Source organism: Bidens hawaiensis, unplaced genomic scaffold, assembly GCF_021521415.1.
Source record: "Bidens hawaiensis isolate Kalapana, Puna unplaced genomic scaffold, B.hawaiensis_p1.1 tig00007072_1, whole genome shotgun sequence".
In the NCBI taxonomy this organism is placed as follows: Eukaryota; Viridiplantae; Streptophyta; class Magnoliopsida; order Asterales; family Asteraceae; genus Bidens; species Bidens hawaiensis.
Genome location: NW_027491487.1, coordinates 201,030 through 221,094, shown reverse-complemented (window position 1 = coordinate 221,094; position 20,065 = coordinate 201,030). Strand labels below are relative to the sequence as shown.

Genomic DNA, 20,065 nt, shown 5'->3' with positions numbered 1-20,065 from the left:
TTATGAGTATAATTAATAAAATCACAGCCACTAAACACAACCTGATTCAATATTAAACCAAACTTTCATTAACAAATCGAGTCATGATGATCAAACAATCCATAAAACTCACTAAAACCTAACAATATTCATCAAACCTAGGTAGAACTACAAGTTTTGTCTAACATAACTTTTGGACAACAGGTATAACTTAATGTAAACACCATATTAATCATCACAAACATCATTAAAATCATTCAACAATCTATGATAATCAATAACAACTCTAACCTAACTCAATTGCAAAAGAATTCAAGTTTAAAGTTCAAAATCAAAGAGTTATGAATACTAAGAAGAACACAAGGTTTATGAATGTTATACTCAAGATTAGGGATGAGATTAGTGATGAATATTAACCCTAGCTATTGTCCACAACCGTCTCTAATGATCTTCTTCTTCCTCTAGCCGCCACTAGCTTCCAAAACCCTTTTTTCTTTTCTTTTCTTGGCTGCGGATTGCGATCGGAACTATGGGGGCTGCTGATTTCGGGATTTAGGGCTGGTTAGGGTTTGTTTTTTGTTGTTTATTATATTATAACACATATGGGCTTCATAAAATGGATATGGTTCGGGCCTTTAACTTCATTCTTCAATAATAGTGCATAAAAGGCCTCTAAATCTCTTTCAAAGCTCGGTTTCTTTCTCTTTAAACCCGTAACCAACAAAATACATATTAATGTAAGATCATACTAAAACAAGTTAAAAACATTAAATATTATATAAATAAGCGATTAAAACAGTAATAGATGGTGCAGAAAGTAAATGTGTTTTACAACACATCAGTTAGTACAGGACCACATATGCTGATATGTTAGGAACAAAATTCTTTAAATGACTGCAGATGGGGTGAGGACATTCATTCTTGTTCTCATCTTTATATTCCTCTTCTGGCTCGGATGGATCACTAATTGACATTTGAAATGTTATCTTTTCGTAAAGCATGTTAACCCTTATCTTGAGTTTTCGACTTTGTCCTTTAATAGATGCTGATGTTGGTGCATGTACAAATGCTGGTGCTTAATAATTTGGCGGTTGTAAAAACTCGGATTTTTCAAATTAATATTTTTATCATTTATCCGACACGTTTCAATGTTCAGGAAATTTTACCGATAAATATCGCGTTTATCAAATTATTATTATTTTATTATTATTATTAAAGAGATTAAACTTTTGGAAGAAGTCATTAGAATCAAAGATTAGTCATCCAAATTGGTTTGATTGTTTCAATTTGATCATGTTTCTATCTACTACTTTGATATTTATCATTATGCTTATTAGTAGCTAAACATCCAAAGTATCATCTTGGTTTATATTGAATCTTAGTTAAAGTATAACGATGATAGTAGAACATGTGATTGGTTTTTTTAATAATTAATGGTTATATTGCGATGATCACTTGATGAGGATTGTTAAAATACTCTTAAAAGATATCTCAAGTTCTAAGCTTAACGATAAGCCGATAAATTGCTAGTCTTGCGAGGCCTTGGCAAACCTTAAAATAGACACCAAGACCCCGAACTTGATGATAAGTCGAGAAATCGCTATTCTTGAAAGGACTTGGTTTATAAATTAAGAATCCTTAGAATCAACCCCCAAATACCGAGCTTGACGATAAACCGGGGAACTGCCACTATTGTGAGGGTTTGGGTAATAACTTAAGAATCTTTTAAAGAGCCGCCAAGATTCCGAGGTTGATGATAAGTCGATAAATCTCCATTCTTGTAAGGGCTTGGTTGGGGAAAAAACGTGAACCATAATATTGACATGGACCGAATGGAATATTAGTGGTAATTGACCATTTTAAAATGGGAATTATCAACAATGTCGTGACAACAGATTTTTGTTGTTCATACTATAATTGGTTACTTACTCGTTAAGTGAGTATGAAACATAACCTATTTTAAACAACTCTTGAGTAGTTATTACATGAGTTCTATAATTGCTCAAGAGTTGTGTAGATTAATACTTGGTAATTCAAGGTTAATCCTTTACAACTCAACTAGTCTTAATTGGTATTTTATGTGTAATATAAATGTTATTTTTACTAAAATATGAAGGACAATTCACTTAGTAATTTAAGAGATTGTCTCATCTTTAAAGTGAGTTAAATTATCATTATCAAAAGCCAATTGCTAACATAAAATGATGTTTTGAGTAAAAGGGATTAAGAATTATCTCTTTCTTTAAGTATTATGGAATGACATGACTAACGATGTTATTCCCACATTTAATCACCATAGAAAAAGCTCATGTCACATGTTTACTAATTAATTATTGAACCAAGTTAAGAGGAGTTTTAATCAAGATGATACACTTTTATCTTTGATCTTTTTTCTATCCAAAAATATAAAACCAAAAATATTGTCTTTTAATTTTAATTTACATTTCTTCAAACTTGTTTACCAAAACCCAAACCAAAACCACCACCACTCACTACCATTTTAATTTTAATTTTTTTATTTTTTTCTTACCTACCAACAATACAAAGTAATGATTCATTTCATTCCCATGTGGTAACCAAACATTTCATTGGAATGGTGATAACCCATTCCATTACCACGTCCATTCCATTCCGTCGTCAATTCCATTACCCCATACCAAACAGACCCTAAGTGTGTCTGTGAATCGACACTTGGTTCTTATTTATACTGTACTACATATATGATAGGTACACTTGCCTTTTTATGTGTGGTTTAGTTAAGATAATAATCATTTTTATAAATTTAAAACTCAACATTGTGTGAACTAACATTTGAAAAAAATGAACACCCTTTCATACTACACCCACCACGTATCAAGTTCTGGCACCGTTTCTGAGGACACACGGGAGCTTTTACAAACAATCCGAATATTTATTTAACATTGTTTATAGTGTATATATTAATACCAATCAAAAAGACCAAAAATATTTTTCTATTCTCTTTATTTTGCATTTTAGTATAGTTTTTTTTGGTTTTTAACTTTTATCTATCTATTTGATAAATTACTTACTTAAGCTTAGCTTTATTTGTGCCTTTAGATCTTTACTTTCTTAGTTATTGTATGTCCTCCACATCAACTCTCGACCTCATTTCACCACTTATCGAACTTGAACGCCACTTTCACTAAAGAAAACGCACTCAGGAGCGTAAAACACCCAAAGGAGGTAAGGACGAACCAGAGGAAGGTACATCAACTAAGGAAAACCAAGAAGAGCCTATGATGGCGGAACTAAACAACGAGTTAAACATGAACCAATATAGCAAGCCGATAATCGACGGCTACGGAAATAGCGTTGCACCACCCGAAGTATTTCAAAATTTCGAAATCAAATCCATTATCATTCATATGATCGAAAACTCTGTCCAATTTCATGGCCTTTTCGATGAAGATCTCTTGTCTCATATTTCCCGATTCCTTCAAATATGTGGAACTTTCGAATTTAACATTGCTTAGAAGATCAAGTTAGGCTTAAACTCTTTCCATTTTTGCTCCGAGGCAATGCCTTGGAATGGCTCGAATCCTTGCCGTCTAAAATACTATCCACCGGATAAAACTGCTAAGTATCACGCCAGCATCACCAGATGTCGGGCGGATGAAGATGAGTCACTACACGTAGCATGAGAGAGATACAAGAGCCTTCTTCGACGTTGTCCGCACCTTGGATTAAACAAATGGCCACAAGTTCAAAATTTCTTCGACGCTCAAACTATTCAAAACAAACAAGCAATCGACCAGGTCGCTGGTGGAGATCTCGAAACCAAATCACCGAATGAGGCATTTGAGATCTTAGAAAAAGATGCCAAGAAAATCTTTGCCTATAATCCACCTCGATCAACCCCGTCACACAAAGACATACACTATGTCGACAACAACACCTTTATCTCTTCACAATTCAAGTCCCTCTCGAAGAAATTTTAACAGTTTTAGTCTGAGCTGGCCAAGGCAAAGGTAAAGTGTGATAGGTGTGGGGGAGATCACAAGGTCACATACTGCCAAAGTATGACCATAGAAGAATGTGATTTTGTAAGTCGAAAAAAATAACATGTATGGCAACACTTACAGCCCTGGGTGGAGAAACCATCTGAACTTCAACTGGAGGGATGGAACCAACTATCAATCTCCTCCTGGCTTTGATAGAAGACCTTTCAATCAAAACCAAACCTCTCAATCTAAACCTCCATAACATAATCAAGGTGCAAATACCAGCCAACAACCAAATGGTGAATCTACAGTGGAGACACTACTAACACAACTAATCGCAAGTACTGACGCTTCAAACAAATTGACCGAAGTTCGAATCCTAAAGAATGAAATGGAGCTAAGAAATTAGAAGGCTTCTTTTCAAAACATCGAAAACCAAGTAGGTCAGTTAACCCAACTTCTTTCCGAGAGACCACCCGGAGGACTCCCTAGTAACATTGTTACCAATCCCAATGCTCAAGCCAACGCCATAACTCTAAGAAGTGGCAGAACTACCATAAACAACTCACATGTCACACCTATCCAATCTGAAGGTGATACTAAGGTTCTTGACTCATCTGACACTTAACCCATTCCAATCATTCATAAACCTGTCAAAGAGCCTGTGAAACCATATGTTCCACCAATTCCTTATCCAACTCGCCTAAAGCAAGAAAATATGGAGGCACAATATGGTAAATTCCTATAACTCTTTAAGCCATTTCCTTATCCAATCTGAAGGTGATACTAAGGTTCTTGACTCATCTGACACTTAACCCATTCCAATCATTCATAAACCTGTCAAAGAGCCTGTGAAACCATATGTTCCACCAATTCCTTATCCAACTCGCCTAAAGCAAGAAAATATGGAGGCACAATATGGTAAATTCCTATAACTCTTTAAGCAACTACATATTAATCTTCCATTCATAGAAGCCATTTCCCAAATGCCAAAATATGCAAAATTCTTGAAAGAGATTCTATCTAACAAAAGGAAGCTAGGAGAGTTATCCCACGTGATACTCAATGAGGAATGCTTTGCCATTTTCCAGGACAAGCTTCCAAATAAAACGACTGGCCCATGAAGTTTCACTATCCCATGTTTGATAGGAAATTTATTTGTCAGCAATGCTTTAGCTGACCTAGGAGCTAGCATCAACGTAATGTCTTATATGGTCGTATTTGGACACCTCTTGTTGACAGGTTGCTGAGACGGGTAGTCTAATAATGAGACATTCCATCTCATCCATTGTAGGCGGATGAGACACCCTCGATCTCAAAATAGTAGGCGTTTGTGAGACCTCGTCACAAATGAAAACATAATGCCCAGGTTAGGTTTGAGACGGGCCGTCACAAAATGAGACAGTCCGTCCCATCTGAAATTTGAAAAATTAAAGATTAGACCCTGGACTTTAAGTATGGAAGAGTGACAAAATGGTCCTTCAATTTTAAAAGTTAGCAAAAATGACACAGAAGTTTTTGAAATGTTACACCTAGGGTGTTACGAGCACCCCTCATGTTGAACTCATCATCCTTGTTGAGGTTTGCCCACCATCCAATCCAGGATGTGGGATTCGCCTAAGGTGTACCGCGTGACACCCACGGGGACTCACCGTCTCTGATGAGGTTTGTCTCACCATCCCGAACAACATATGAGTGGCTTTGGTACCACTTGTAACATTTGGTCCCTCGCACCACCAATATTGTCCACTTTGCCCACGAGAGCTCACGACTTTGTTTTTGGTTGCCTAGGTGGATCACTTATGAACAAAGAATCTCTCTTGTCTATGGTCGACGTGAGATCCGCCTAGGGTGTTACATTGTGTATCGTTAATAGATTTATTCCCAAACTCTACATGGGTCTCAACAACCTGCTGTAGTTGCCTTTGTCACCTCCCATATATGGCTTAACAATAATAACGGATGCACAACCTTCAACTTGGGTCGTGGGGGTAATTGCTTTAGAGGTCATAGACTGCCTCCTTGTCAACTGTGTAGGAAAGACGGTTGTTATGCGAATCAATGTCCTAATTTTGAATGTTACGCTACTACTCGAGCAGTTTCAGTTGATGCAAATCTTGCTCAAGCTTTTCTGTTCAGTGTCATATTAATAATCACACTTTAGAATGGCATGCCGATTTGGGAGTAACCGCACATCTGACCTCTTATTCAACCTTAATAACGTTTTCTCTTATGTGGGTAAGGCTCATTTAATGGTCGACAACAGTAATACTCTTAATATTTCTCACACGGGTCAATCTCATATTAATAATCATCTTAAATTGCAGGATGTATTGGTTTACCGCATTTGGCTAAAATTTTGTTATCCATCTGCAAACTAACTATGGATAAGCTGGTAGATGTCTTGTTATCTCATTCTCAACCCTATTTTACCATCCAAAAAAAAAAGCTCTTGCACATGCCACGTGTGAGAATGGACTTTATGTGTTCCATGATGTGCATCAAGCTTTGTTGGCGGTTTCCTCTACCAAAGCATCTTTTGAAGTTTGACATAATTTTTTAGGCCATGCGGCTTTCGATACTCTTTCTTGTTTACATAAATTGGGTTGTTGATCTGTTGCATATGTTTGCCAAAACATGTTATTTGCAGTTCATGACAGTTATCCAAAGGACACCGTTTACCGCTTGAATTAAATGATAAGCGTTCTTTACACCCCTAAGATTTGATTCACTGTTATTTATGGGGACCTTCACTAGTTTCATCAGTTGAAAATTATTTTTAATATGTCTTCTTTATTGATGACTATTTACGGTTTATGTGGTTCCATCCTCTAAAGGAGAAATCTACATTTGACATATGTCTGGAATCAACTTAAGGCGGGGACATCTAATTATGATTTGAATCTAAAAATTAGATGGTAGTTCAATTAGAATTTAATTTTGTATTTAGTATTTAGTGCGTAGTATTTAGTATGAAGTTATAAGACTGAGGGTAGTAGGGGGTGGACGGCTGAGTGTGGATGACGTGGCCGCCGCGCACACCACTACCCCCTGCCGTGGACCGGTCCACAGGGCTTGAACGACTGGTTGGGCATGAGTTGGATAAAAACTTGAGGGTGGATCAATCAAGCCTCACTACACCCAATGAGGCTTGATCCAAGGACTAGATCACGTGTCACGTCAGCGCCTACGTGTCGTAAATGTATTGGATAACTTGGGGCTTGATCAAGCCCCACTACCTTTAGCCTAAATATGATGTTTAATATATTCATCACACCTACAAAATGATTTTGTATGGGTGATTGATTTGTTTAATTAATGATTTTGTATGGGTGATTGATTGATTTAATTTATGATTTTGTAGAGTGACACTCGTCACAACAAATATGATGCTAATATTAATCATCATCCCATGTATACAAATTATACATAAAAGTTCTTACTAGAGATTTTTCAAAACAACTACGGAAAAACGGTACCGTAACTTCGTCAATAACTTCGTCAACATCATCTGAGCTTTTCATAGCTTCAACAATGGCAATAAGTGTAATGACAAACGCATAATCCACGTACGGATAAATTTTAACCAAGAATTTATCCTTAATATACTTTGGCGGTTCCAACTTTTGCATCTGCAATCAAGAACAATTCCATTCAATCGTTTCAGTTTGTGCTAGCCATTTAATTAAAAACAATGTAAAATGCGTAAAAATTACTTGAGCTATGATTATTGAAGAATCTCCTATATAAATAGTGCAACTTCTCTTTGACCAGCTTCCTGTGATCTTGAAATCACAAGAATCCTTACTACTAGTTTTGTTCCCCAAGAACACATGAATGTTCGTCTTGGATTGTAAGATTTTTGGTGTTTTTTTGCTAAAAATCATGTCTGAATCGGCATTACTATCACCCTTAAACACTTTCCATCCACTATGTGCAGTCCAGACCTGGAAATTGGTCATTAGTCCACTATAATGCTAGAATCACTACTAGAATACTGGGCACTTATGACTGCAAAAAGGTCTCAGATGTAGCGACCGATTTGCAACTAAAAACACAACCATCGCAAAATAGCTACAGTTACAAAACCGGTCGAAACATGGTCACAAACCTCTGTGATTGTACAAAATGAGAATAATATTTAAAAAAAAATCCGAAGTAAGCCGCAAAAGGCTATTTGCAACCAATTATGACAAAAAATGCAGCTGCAAAAACCCAGTTTTATGGTAGTGAGATCATGGATATATTGACACTAAACACTAGAAAGTAAAATAGGTGTAAAAAGAAAAAGAATTTTGTAATTAATCACCTTTTCGCGCATCATAACGATGGGCATGTCATCAAAATCAAGTAGCACACGTTGTACATGGTTGCTTGTGTTGCATGGCTTTACCTTAAACAAGACTTTATGGTTAACATCTGTGATCAAATGATCTCCACTTGAATTTGTAACAACTATAAGTTCAAATGGATATGGTGCTATAAACTGAGACCCTATCACGAAACCTGGATAAGGCGAAAGTGCGTAACTGGGTTGTGCCATTGACAGTCAACACACACACACACACACAGTTAATGTCATTTAAGGTATGGATTTTAAGATTTTAAGGATGGCATTTAACAAGATTTCATCGTTGACCGATTGCTCTTCTAGGTAAGGAAGTTTATCGTTCACATGTTGGGTAAACGCCTGGGGTATGACTTCGTAAACAATCCCACATCAAGGGATAATATATACTATTAATACCGTGAGAAAATGTATTATTTATCAATATTTAGGGACACGTTAATGTGAAATACAAGAAAAAAAATCGACTTTTAATTTCTTTTATCACGTTGACTAAATCATAAAATAGATTATTTCTAAACAATAAGTCTCATTCTTTGAACTTCTTTTAAAAATTGTATTATTTAAACTAATTGCTAAAACAAATGTAATTATAAGCTTTTGTTTTACAAAATATGTTAATCTTTGATTATTATCTCGGACTAGTTTTGTATTTATTTTTAACTTTTAATGCATCGTTTTAAGTCTATCTATTCTAAGAGCTTTAGCAATTAGATGATTTGTCATTGGACATGTAGACCAATTGTTAGTGACGGAACCAGAAATATTTTCCTATGATGTTCGGAAATTCTTTATGCTTGAACGTCTTCCGGCTTCAAAGTTTTTGAGCCCGGTCTAGTCGGGTCGGATAAATAGAATGAATGAAATATCACTATCATCACAAAAGTGAGTTGTCAACGATCAATAAAATATAAAGTCATTTTAAATAAACAAGATATTATATATTGTAATTGCTCTCTACGCATATTCATGTTTTGAAACGATTCCTAACCTTTTCAATTGCCAATTTCTAAAAGAATCATTTTTAATATAATAAATGCAAGCAACGTTTGTATAACCGCCACACATGAAACAAAAAATGACCTTGTTTTTTTTATTCATATAGGATTTGATTTTTTGAAAATCAAAATCAAAGAAAGATAGATGGATATAATGGCATAACTTAAACCTTTAATGGCATAACTTAAACGTTTAAGTTGGACGGAAAATATATGTTAGATTTGGACATTTTGAATTAGAAAGGATCACCAAATAAAACTGTCATTACTCAAACCTGATGGACTAATACTAAACATGGATTATAGTTGAACTAACAGTTTTTAACCAAGGGTCACATTATTCTATAGAATTCATTATTGTATAATAGCTTTGTTTCCCGTCGTTAAAAATAAAAAAATTTAAAAAAAAATAAGGTTGCTCATTAATTAAAATGAAATTAATAAAGCAAATATAAGCTAATTACATTCACAAGACAATATAAATGATCAAAGGAGATGAGTAAAAAAAAGGTTTTAAAAATGTTTTGTTGGGCTTAGATATAGCCCAAAATACAATCAGTCCTAAATAAAGATTCTGAAATAACATCGCAATCTTTCTTCTTCTTCTTCTTCTTCTTCTTCACAACACCTACAAATCTAAAACACAGCAAATATACTTTTCTTTTCTACCTTTTCACCTTTTCTCTTGGGTTCGTTCGTTGAAAAAGAGTGGGTTCGCTCCATAAATTAACCCTATAAACTATATATAAAACCGAAAACGACGGGTTCGGACGAACCCGGTGCCCAAGTTGTAGCCCCGCCACTGCCAATGGTACCTACCAAATATTAGAATACATTAGGTTATGTGTAGTGGGCAATAAATTTGGGCGACAAGGGGCGAGAACACCGCCCTCCCGGGCGATAAAATGGGCGACAAGGGTGGGGGCAAGGAGTTTTTGTCGCATGTGTTGGTTTTGGTTTTAATAGTATTATATTAGTATGTGTGATATATATATATATATATATATATATATATATATATATGTTTTGGATAAAAATATGCTAAGGATAATGTATCCAAATCCGTAAATGTAAGGTATAGTGCTATGATATTAACAACGACTGTATGAACGAAATAATGAAGAACACCGTGATTTGTTGCGAGGAAAAACCACGTGATCTTGATTAGATCAAAGGAAAGAAACCCCGGGTGATGACAAATCGTCTATCACCACATTATTAATATGAAAAATGAGGATACAAGGTTTGGAGATTATGATCAGTGTTTACAATAATTCTAAGTGTTTGTGTGTATTGTTGTCCCTCTCTACGAATGTAGCTGGTGTGTTATATATAGGGTGTGTGCCTTAACTGATCATAACTTAATGGAGTTATTAATAATAAATACAATTAACTAATAATCCCTAAAAATCCGCCATTGCCTTCAATATAATCGTAACAGTCACTTTGACCACGTGCTCCATCACTCAGGCTGCGAAATAGGGGGTAGACCAGGTCTTTTAGCCGTTACATCTGTCAAATATAATGTTATACACAGGAAACAATCGTTAGTAAATAATAAATACTGAGGATCCTTGATCCTGACGGGATTTGACTAAGGATAACTGATCCAAGAACATATGCCAGGATAACTTATCCCCAGTGTCAAATTTATGTGCACTAACAATTGCCTCCAAAATGGCGGTTGTGATAAGATCACAGCTGTCATTTTGCCTTTGAATTCAAACTTCCTTCAAAAACATATGAGATTTAACAAACTGGATATAATTGTCACATATCAATGGAGTTTCCATGGGAACTTCCCTTCCGGCTGTATATCCTTCTCCCTGCAAATCATGAACAACTAGTAACACCTGATTAACCCTGGTGGATGGTCCATTTATTTGAATGGTGAAATCCAAGTTAAGATTTTTGGTAATTCTAGTTGACTTATTAACAATTATAATAAGTTAAAACTTTTTGGCTGTTTTCTTGTTGTTTATTATTCCGAAAGCATATCTGTTATAGTCTTAGTTTTATTAAAAGTTTTGAAATAAAGTTTAAAGGATACATTATCCTTATAAAAATAGACTGAGGATACCAAATCCTTATATCCATAAAGATATAAATTAAGTATAAATTGATGAACTGAAATCATACCATAAGGTCTGATTAGACCTAAGTTACCATAAGTGTTGAATCTTCTGTAATCCTTGTAAAAATAAATTAAGAATCTTGAATCCATAGATGTTGATCCTTCTGTGATCTTTGTGATCAAACTTAGGATACCTGATGCAAACAACTTATGATATGAACTGGGATTAACCCCAAAAAACTGGGGACAAGCCCATAAAATAAACTGGGGACAAGCCCGTGCAACTGGGGACAAACCCAAACTGGTGTTAAACTGGGGACAAGCCCAAAAACTAGGGACAAGCCCAAACTGGGGACTGGCCCAAGGATACGGATGTTAACTGGGGACTCGCCCAAACCGGGATTTAGCCCAAACGTGAGTGACGTGAAAACGCCAAAACCTTAGCTAACATGAAAATGTTAGAAACCTTTGTCTTGAGATAACGTGAAAACGTTATAAACCGGTGGTATGGTACGTCTACCATAAATCGTAGGATCCTCCATATAGCCGAAGACAACGAAATTGTCAGCCACTAAACGTGTGCTGGTCCCGTTGCCCCGGACTATACGTTGGATCGCGTGCGCTCCAGGCAAGAGTGTAGAAACTCTAATTTATAAGAAAGGTGAAAACCTTTAAACCTTAGGGGATATGACCATCGGGGTCATACCCAATCGTGGCCAACCTTTTGATCATTGAATATCTTACTAACATCCTGCATTGTTACTTAAAACTTGGAAAGCACAAGTGTTAAGAATATGTTATCCTTAAATAAGCAAAAATTAAAATGAATAAATGATTAGATAGATATTACCGATTTTAGGATCCTTGATCCTTTGATGATACTTGATCCTCAGAGGATACTTGATCCTGATCAGAAAAAGTATTTCTTGAGGTGGATAGCATTCCATGCTCTTGGTAACCTATTGACTTCCATAGTGAGCAAATGATATGCCCTCTTTCCTGCCTTCGATTCATTAAAATAAGGACCTTCCCACTTGGGTGCTAGCTTCCCATATGCCGGAATGGTTGTATTCTGGAAGGCTTTCCTTAAAACTAAATCTCCTTCTTGAAATCTTCTAATCCTGATATTCTTGTTGTATGCCCCAACTACCCTTTGTTGATATGCTGCCATTCTAATCTTGGCCAGGTCTCTGAGTTCTTCAACAGTATCCAAGTCTTCAAGAAGGATTTCTTTATTGACCTCAGGATCACGGATGCTTGTTCTGGCTGTCGGAACCACCATTTCTATGGGGATTACTGCTTCTGATCCAAACACCATTGAAAAGGGTGTTTGGCCTGTTGCATTCTTAGGTGTTGTCCTGTCGTCCCAAAGAACATAAGGTAGCTCTTCAGCCCACTTGCCTTTCTTGGATCCTAGCTTCTTCTTCAAATTGTTGATGATTATCTTGTTACTTGATTCTGCTTGGCCATTACCTTGAGGATGCACTGGGGTAGAGGTAATCATCTTGATGCCCCAACTGTCACAAAAGTTAGTGGTTGTTTTCCCGATAAACTGGGAACCATTGTCACAAATAATTTCTGAAGGGATGCCAAATCTAGTAATAATATTTCTTTTAATGAAGGATATCACCTCTTTTTCGCGAACTTGAACAAAAGCTTCTGCCTCTATCCACTTTGAAAAGTAGTCAGTCATTTCAAGCATTAATACTTTTCCTCATGGTGCCTAAGGTAGCTTACCCACAATATCCATGCCCCATTTCATGAAAGGCCATGATGAGGATATAGGATACATAGGTTCTGCTGGTTGATGAAGAATGTTTCCATGCCTTTGGCAAGCATCACATTTCTTTGAGTACTCCATTGCATCTCTCTTCATAGTTGGCCAGTAGTAACTTGTTCTCGGAATTCTAGAAAATAGGGCTCTACCTCCAGTGTGGTTGCCGCAATCACCTTCGTGGAAGTCTTGATGTACCTCTTGTATTTCAGGATCCTCGATGCATCTCCAATAGGGACCTGCAAGAGATTTTCTAAACACGACATCTTGTAACATTATGAATTGTGATACCTTTAATCTGAAAGATTTAGGATTTCCCCTGTAGGTATCTCTCCATCTTGGAGGAATTTTTTGAATGGATGGATCCAAGATCCTAATTTTGAAGAGGATGGAGGATCCTTAGGTTCTCCTGTGAAATCCACTGCCATCTTCACGGCATCCTGTTATTCAATTGCCGGAGACAATATATGGATGATGGGTATCTTTACATCATCTGGAATCTTCAATGATGATGCCAGGTTTGCTAAGGCATCTGCCCCAGCGTTTTCTTCTCTTGGTACCTGAATGATACTAAACAACTCGAAGGATTTTGCTAACTCCTTCACAACTTCTAAATATTTGATCATTTTTTCACTTTTCACGGTATAAGAACCGTTAAAGTGGTTGGTTATAAGTAAAGAATCCATATAAACTTGAAGATACCTGATCCTCATCTGTTTAGTTAAAAGTAAACCTGCGATAAGTGCTTCGTATTTTGCCTCGTTGTTGGTGGCTTGAAATGCACATGCAATGGACTGGGGTATTATGCCCCCCTGTGGCGATTTTAGTAGTATGCCTAATCCCGTTCCTCTTACGTTAGATGCTCCATCTGTGAAGAGGATCCAAGGATCCTTGGTTTATTCTGGTTGCTGGACCTCTAGATCAGCTTCCTTTTGCATATCACTGCTGAAATCAGCCACAAAGTCTGCGAGTGCTTGTGACTTGATGGCTGTTCTGGGCTCATATTGAATATCATATGCACTAAATTTCACAGCCCACTTGGCCATTCTTCCTGACAATTCTGGCTTTCTAAGGACATTCTTAACAAGATAGTTAGTTCTCATAATAATAGTATGGGTTTCGAAGTAATGTCTCAATTTAGTAGAAGCCATAATAAGTGCAAGAATTAATTTTTCAAGGTGAGAATACCTGACCTCTGCATCTAAGAGGCTTTTACTTACATATTATACCGGGTGCTATTCACCTTCATGATCCTTAATGAGGACGACACTTACTACAATACCTGAAACTGCTAGGTATAGGTATAATGATTCTCCATCCACAGGCTTCATCAGAGCTGGTGCTGAGGATAAGTAATCCTTTAAGGCTTTAAGTGCAGCCTCATGCTTCTCTGTCCACTGAAACTTCTTGTTTTTCCTAAGAATGTCGTAGAAATCTTTGCACTTCTCGGAGGATCTAGAAATGAATATGTTGAGAGCAGCTATTCGCCCCGTTAATCTTTGGACATCCTTAGCGTTCACAGGAGACTTCAAGTTGATGATGGCTTCGATTTGCTCGGGGCTTGCCTCTATTCCTCTTTTAGTCACCATGTATCCTAGAAACTTTCCAGCCTTAACACCAAAATGGCATTTTGACGGATTAAGTTTCATGTTATACTGGTCGAGGATATTAAATGCTTCTTCAAGATCTCTGAGATGATCCTCAGCCCTCTTTGACTTTACCACCATGTCGTCTATGTAGACCTCCATAGTCTTGCCTAACTGATCCTTGAACATCATGTTGACTAATCTTTGATATGTTGCCCCTGCATTTCTTAGTCCGAATGGCATAGCAATATAACAATATATGCCGGTGGGAGTCATGAATGCTGTATCCTCTTGATCAGATGGTTCCATCTGAATTTGTTGAAATCCAGAGGAAGCATCCATAAAGGTGAGCATCTCATGTCCTGCCATTGCATCCACCATGGAATCTATATGTGGTAATGGGAAAGGATCCTTGGGGCATGCCTTGTTTAAATCAGTAAAATTGACACACACCCTCCACTTTCTATTCTTTTTAGAAACAACAACCACATTAGCTAACCATCGAGGATACTTAACCTCTTTGATCATACCGGCCTTAAGAAGTTTTTCAACTTCTTCTTGTTTGATCGCGTTCCTCTCAGGAGCGAATTTCCTTCGCTTCTGATGGATGGGTTTAACAGATAAATCAAGGCCTAACTTGTGAGTAATTACCTCCTTAGAAAAGCCTGTCATGTATGAATGTTTGAAGGCAAACGTGGACTTTCTTCGCTTTAGGAAGGATATTATATCCTCCTCGATCTCACTGGGGATACTGGATCCTAGGAAAATTTTCACGTCTGGATCCTCGGGATCCAAGGATACTTCTTTTAGGTCCTGCTCTCGAGCTTCCAGTAAATTCCTAGGATTTTGTTGTAATTGCTATGCTATCGTCTTTTTAGCTGTCGGCTTCATGGATGAAGAATATTAGTTCTTGGCTTCGACTTGGTCACCATCTATCCTTACTACTCCCTAAGGAGTTGGTAGTTTGATGCATTGATGGTAAGTAGAGGCCACCGCCTTCATTCCATGTAGCCAAGGCCTGCCTAAAATAACATTGCAACAAGAAAGGTTATCTATAACACAAAATTTTTGGTAAGAAATTAACCCTTCAATGTATATTGGGAGTTTGATGTCCCCCAATGTTTTCTTGGTTTCGCCACTGAAACCGACTAGCACCGATGTCCTTGGGATGATCTCCGAGTCTGGTATGTTCATCTTCTGAAGAACATCATGTTGGATGTTATTGACTGAGCTTCCACCATCTTCCAGGATCCTGCGTACATAATGGTTAGCAATAAATAAAGTGACAATCAAACCGTCGTGATGAGGATCCTGGATGCTTGATTTATCTTCTTCATCAAAGAAGATTCTTTTGTCGGTCGTCAAAGTGGTAGATATAACATGTCGTTCCCCATTATCCAACTTGGTTTCCTTGGCAAGTCTCTTAGCTGCGGAGAAGGAAGTGCCGCATTTGTCCGATCCTCCGGAGATGAAGTTGATCACTTGAGCGGAGTTGCTTTTTGAGCAACTTCTTCAGGATCCTGGATCCTAGATTTTTTCCTTCCCAAGAGCTCCTTAAAGTGGCCCTTGCTCAGGAGGTATCCAATTTCCTTCCTTAAACCGATGCAATCATCTGTCATGTGGCCAAAATCCTCATGGAAAGCGCACCACATGGATTTGTCTCTGAAGGTGGTTGACTTTTCTTTCTTTCGGGGCCACCTTGCTTTCTCACCTAAATCCTTCATGGCACAAATTAAACCATGGGTATCTACTGAGAAGTAGTATTCCTGAGATGCTTGGGTAGTCTTCATCATCGTCTCCTTCTTCAACCGCTCGGACATTCTGATTGTTGAATTTGGAGTAGGGTTTCGAGTTGTTGTTCTTGAAGGAGAACCCTTGCTTCTTGTCGGAGGATTCTTGCTTTGTTTAATTCCCCGGACGATCCTGGATCCTCTTGTCATCTTCCAACCGTATGAATCTTAGTGCCCTGTTTTTGACTTCATCTAAGGACCTGCAAGGAGTCATCACAAGATCTTCATAAAAGGGGGAGCCCCTATGAAGTCCCATCTTGAATGCTTCAAAAGCACTAGCCATGTCAAGATTAGGGATTTCCAGAGCTTCCCTACCAAACCTCGTAACAAAATCCCCAAGGGATTCATCACTAGGCTGGATAACTCGGTATAAATCACTAGTTTACTTCTCAAATTTCCTACAACAGGAAAATTGACTGTTGAACAAGTTAACTAAGTGCGAGAAAGAAGTAATTGTAAAGGGAGGAAGACTTAGCAGCCATTTTAATGCAGATCCTGTCAGTTTGGATCCGAAGCCTTTACACAGACAAGCCTCCTTGAGCCTCTCAGGAATTGGATTAATCTCCATACTCTCCCTATATTGTGCAACGTGCTCCTCAGGATCTGTGGTCCCATCATAAGTCTTCATGTTGGGGGTCTGGAATCGCTTCGGGATTTCAGCATCACAGATAGGTGGAGCGAATCTGGATAAATTGTGGCTCCCTTCCGGTATCTCGAGAATTGGACGGACCACCCCGGGTACGCTGGATATCATGTCCTTAAGTTTTTGTAGTTCCTTAGCCATAGCTTAGTTGATACCTGTATCATGCATGGAATCACAGTTAGCATCTAAGGATATATGATCATAAAAGTTACCTCTTTGTTGGGTGAAGGTTGGCATTCCAGAGGAGTGGTTGAGGTAAGAAGCATCTGCTACTGGAGTTCTTCCACCCGAAGCTATAGTCTGCATAGGGATTATATCTCCTTCATGGACCTCGGATGACCTTTGATGTTGAACTCCTGAGGATCCTTGATCCTGGATGAAGGATCTTTGACTGGGGTTGAAGGATCCTAATGGTTGAGAGTTGAAGGATCCTTAAAGATACAGTCCTGAGGATCCTGGTTGAAGGATGGATGATCCTTGCTGGATAGCTGAGGATCCTTGAGCTAATTGACCCATAGACCCCGGTTGAAGGATGGATGGTCCTTGTTGGAAATATGAGGATCCTTGAGTTTTCCTGACCCATGGACCCCTGTTGAAGGATAGATGATCATGGCTGAAACAGTGAGGATCCTTGAGTCTGTGGACCCATGGACCCTTATTGAAGGATAGATGATCCTTGCTGGAAGATCAAGGATCCTTGAGTATGCTGACCCACGGACCCTGGTTGAAGGATGGATGATCGTTGCTGAAGGATGGAGGATCCTTGAGCATGTTGAGTCACGGATCCTGGAGTAGTGAAATCCAGCACCCTGGGCATCAAGGGAGTCTGATCCTCCGCTGGCCTCTTTCTTTTCTTGAGATCTTCAATTTCATGTAGGATCCTTTGGTTGGTTTTGTTATGCAGCTCCATGTATGCCTTAACCTGTGAAAACGTAGCAGAAACATCATTGTTAGATTTGACCACTGAGTGGCAGCAGTGGATTTTGAACTCTGGAAGACTGGAATTTGTGTCTTGTTTCCAGCCGCGATGGTCCTTGGAGCTGCTGCTAGCGGAGGAGGCATCGGTGGTAAGGTTCTTGATGAGAGAGGAACCGAAGATGGCATGGTTGATGAAGCAGAGGTTGATTGAGAGGCCATTGATGGTGATATGGGTATGAAATGTTGAATATTGATAGGAAATAATCTGGATTATAGCACCAATTGCCCACGGTGGGCGCCAAATTGTTTTTGATAAAAATATGCTCAGGATAATGTATCCAAATCCGTAAATGTGAGGTATAGTGCTATGATATTAACAACGATTGTATGAACGAAATAATGAAGAACAACATGATTTGTTGCGAGGAAAAACCCCTTGATCTTGATTAGATCAAAGGAAAAAAGCACTGGGTGATGACAAATCGTCTATCACCACTTTATTGATATGAAAAATGAGGATACAAGGTTTGGAGATTATGATCAGTGTTTACAATAATTCTAAGTGTTTGTGTGTATTGTTGTCCCTCTCTACGAATGTAGCTGGTGTGTTATATATAGGGTGTGTGCCTTAACTGATCATAACTTAATGGAGTTATTAATAATAAATACAATTAACTAATAATCTCTAAAAATCCGCCATTGCCTTCAATATAATCGTAACAGCCACTTTGACCATGTGCTCCATCACTCAGGCTGCGAAATAGGGGGTAGACCAGGTCTTTTAGCCGTTACATCTGTCAAATATAATGTTATACACAGGAAACAATCATTAGTAAATAATAAATACTGAGGATCCTTGATCCTGACGGGATCTGACTAAGGATAACTGATCCAAGAACATATGCCAGGATAACTTATCCACAATGTCAAATTTCTGTGCACTAACAATATATATATGGTAGGGTTATCCTAAAAATAAGTAGTTTCCTAGGAAGACTAGGAATAAATCATAGTCATTGGATCATGTTAATCAATAGTTGAGATTTAAAATCACCAATAACCGACATAGTTTCCTAAAATTGTTCTTTCACCATCATTTGTAATGTCAAATGTCAAAAATTTGTTGGTTCTTACCGTTCCTAGGAAACTCTTTATTCTTATTTGAACCCTTATATATATATATATATATATATATAGCATGTGTAATGGGCTATAAAATGAGGCGTTTTGTGAAGTATAAATATACTTTTTTATGCATATATCCTTAGTTTTTATATGGTAGTTTAGCCGTGAAGTAACATACTGACCATGTGCATTCTTGTGCGGTTGTGCTCAAGACTCCAATTAATATTGGATCTATCACATTGGATCCCAATGTATTATTTACCATAAAGCATGTTGAGAATGTATCTTCAATTCAAAAACTTAAATAGTATAGTAGTATTTAAACAATTATGTATTAAGCATGTTTATTCAATCTACACTAGTATTGATCTAAAGGCTACAACACTCCATCCCGTCTAATGCATGCTTGTATGATAAATTTCATGTGTTGCTAAATATTATAAGTTATTGTTGAATTCAGCTTTATATTATGGTTATATATCGTCTTGGAATATGTTTTTTTTAATTTATGATATTGTTAAAGATGGATAGATATTTTAATTTGCTAAACCCTACCCGAATTTACCCGACCCATTTATGAATACTTGGTCTCCAGTTCTCCACCGTACGTAATCACAATCTCAATTGTCTTTATTAACCAATGATCGTAACGGTTTGAACACTTACCCTCACAAGCATGACCATTTGACGGTCAATCTAACAAGATGTCCATTTGACCAATCAATTCTTAAATTATCCATCCTAAAACTTGTTGATCAGATCATTTTTTAATCAAACCAAACATATTCTACTTCTTGTTAGTATTTTGTCGGAAAGTCAAAATAAATCTTGTCGAAAACCAAAACAAATCTCGTTCTCCAAAATTGTT

The 20,065-nt window shown here is 37.5% G+C and overlaps 1 protein-coding gene across 1 annotated transcript; it reads right to left on the bottom strand.

Moving 5' to 3' along the window:
* Positions 1-401: 401 nt before the first annotated feature.
* LOC143634504 (protein LURP-one-related 15-like) lies at positions 402-8,484 on the bottom strand. Its single transcript, XM_077102564.1, has 4 exons — positions 8,251-8,484; positions 7,658-7,888; positions 7,448-7,573; positions 402-440 (listed from the first exon to the last, which is right to left on the bottom strand). The coding sequence occupies exons 1-4, from the start codon at positions 8,482-8,484 to the stop codon at positions 402-404; spliced, it is 630 nt and encodes a 209-aa protein (XP_076958679.1).
* Positions 8,485-20,065: the final 11,581 nt, after the last annotated feature.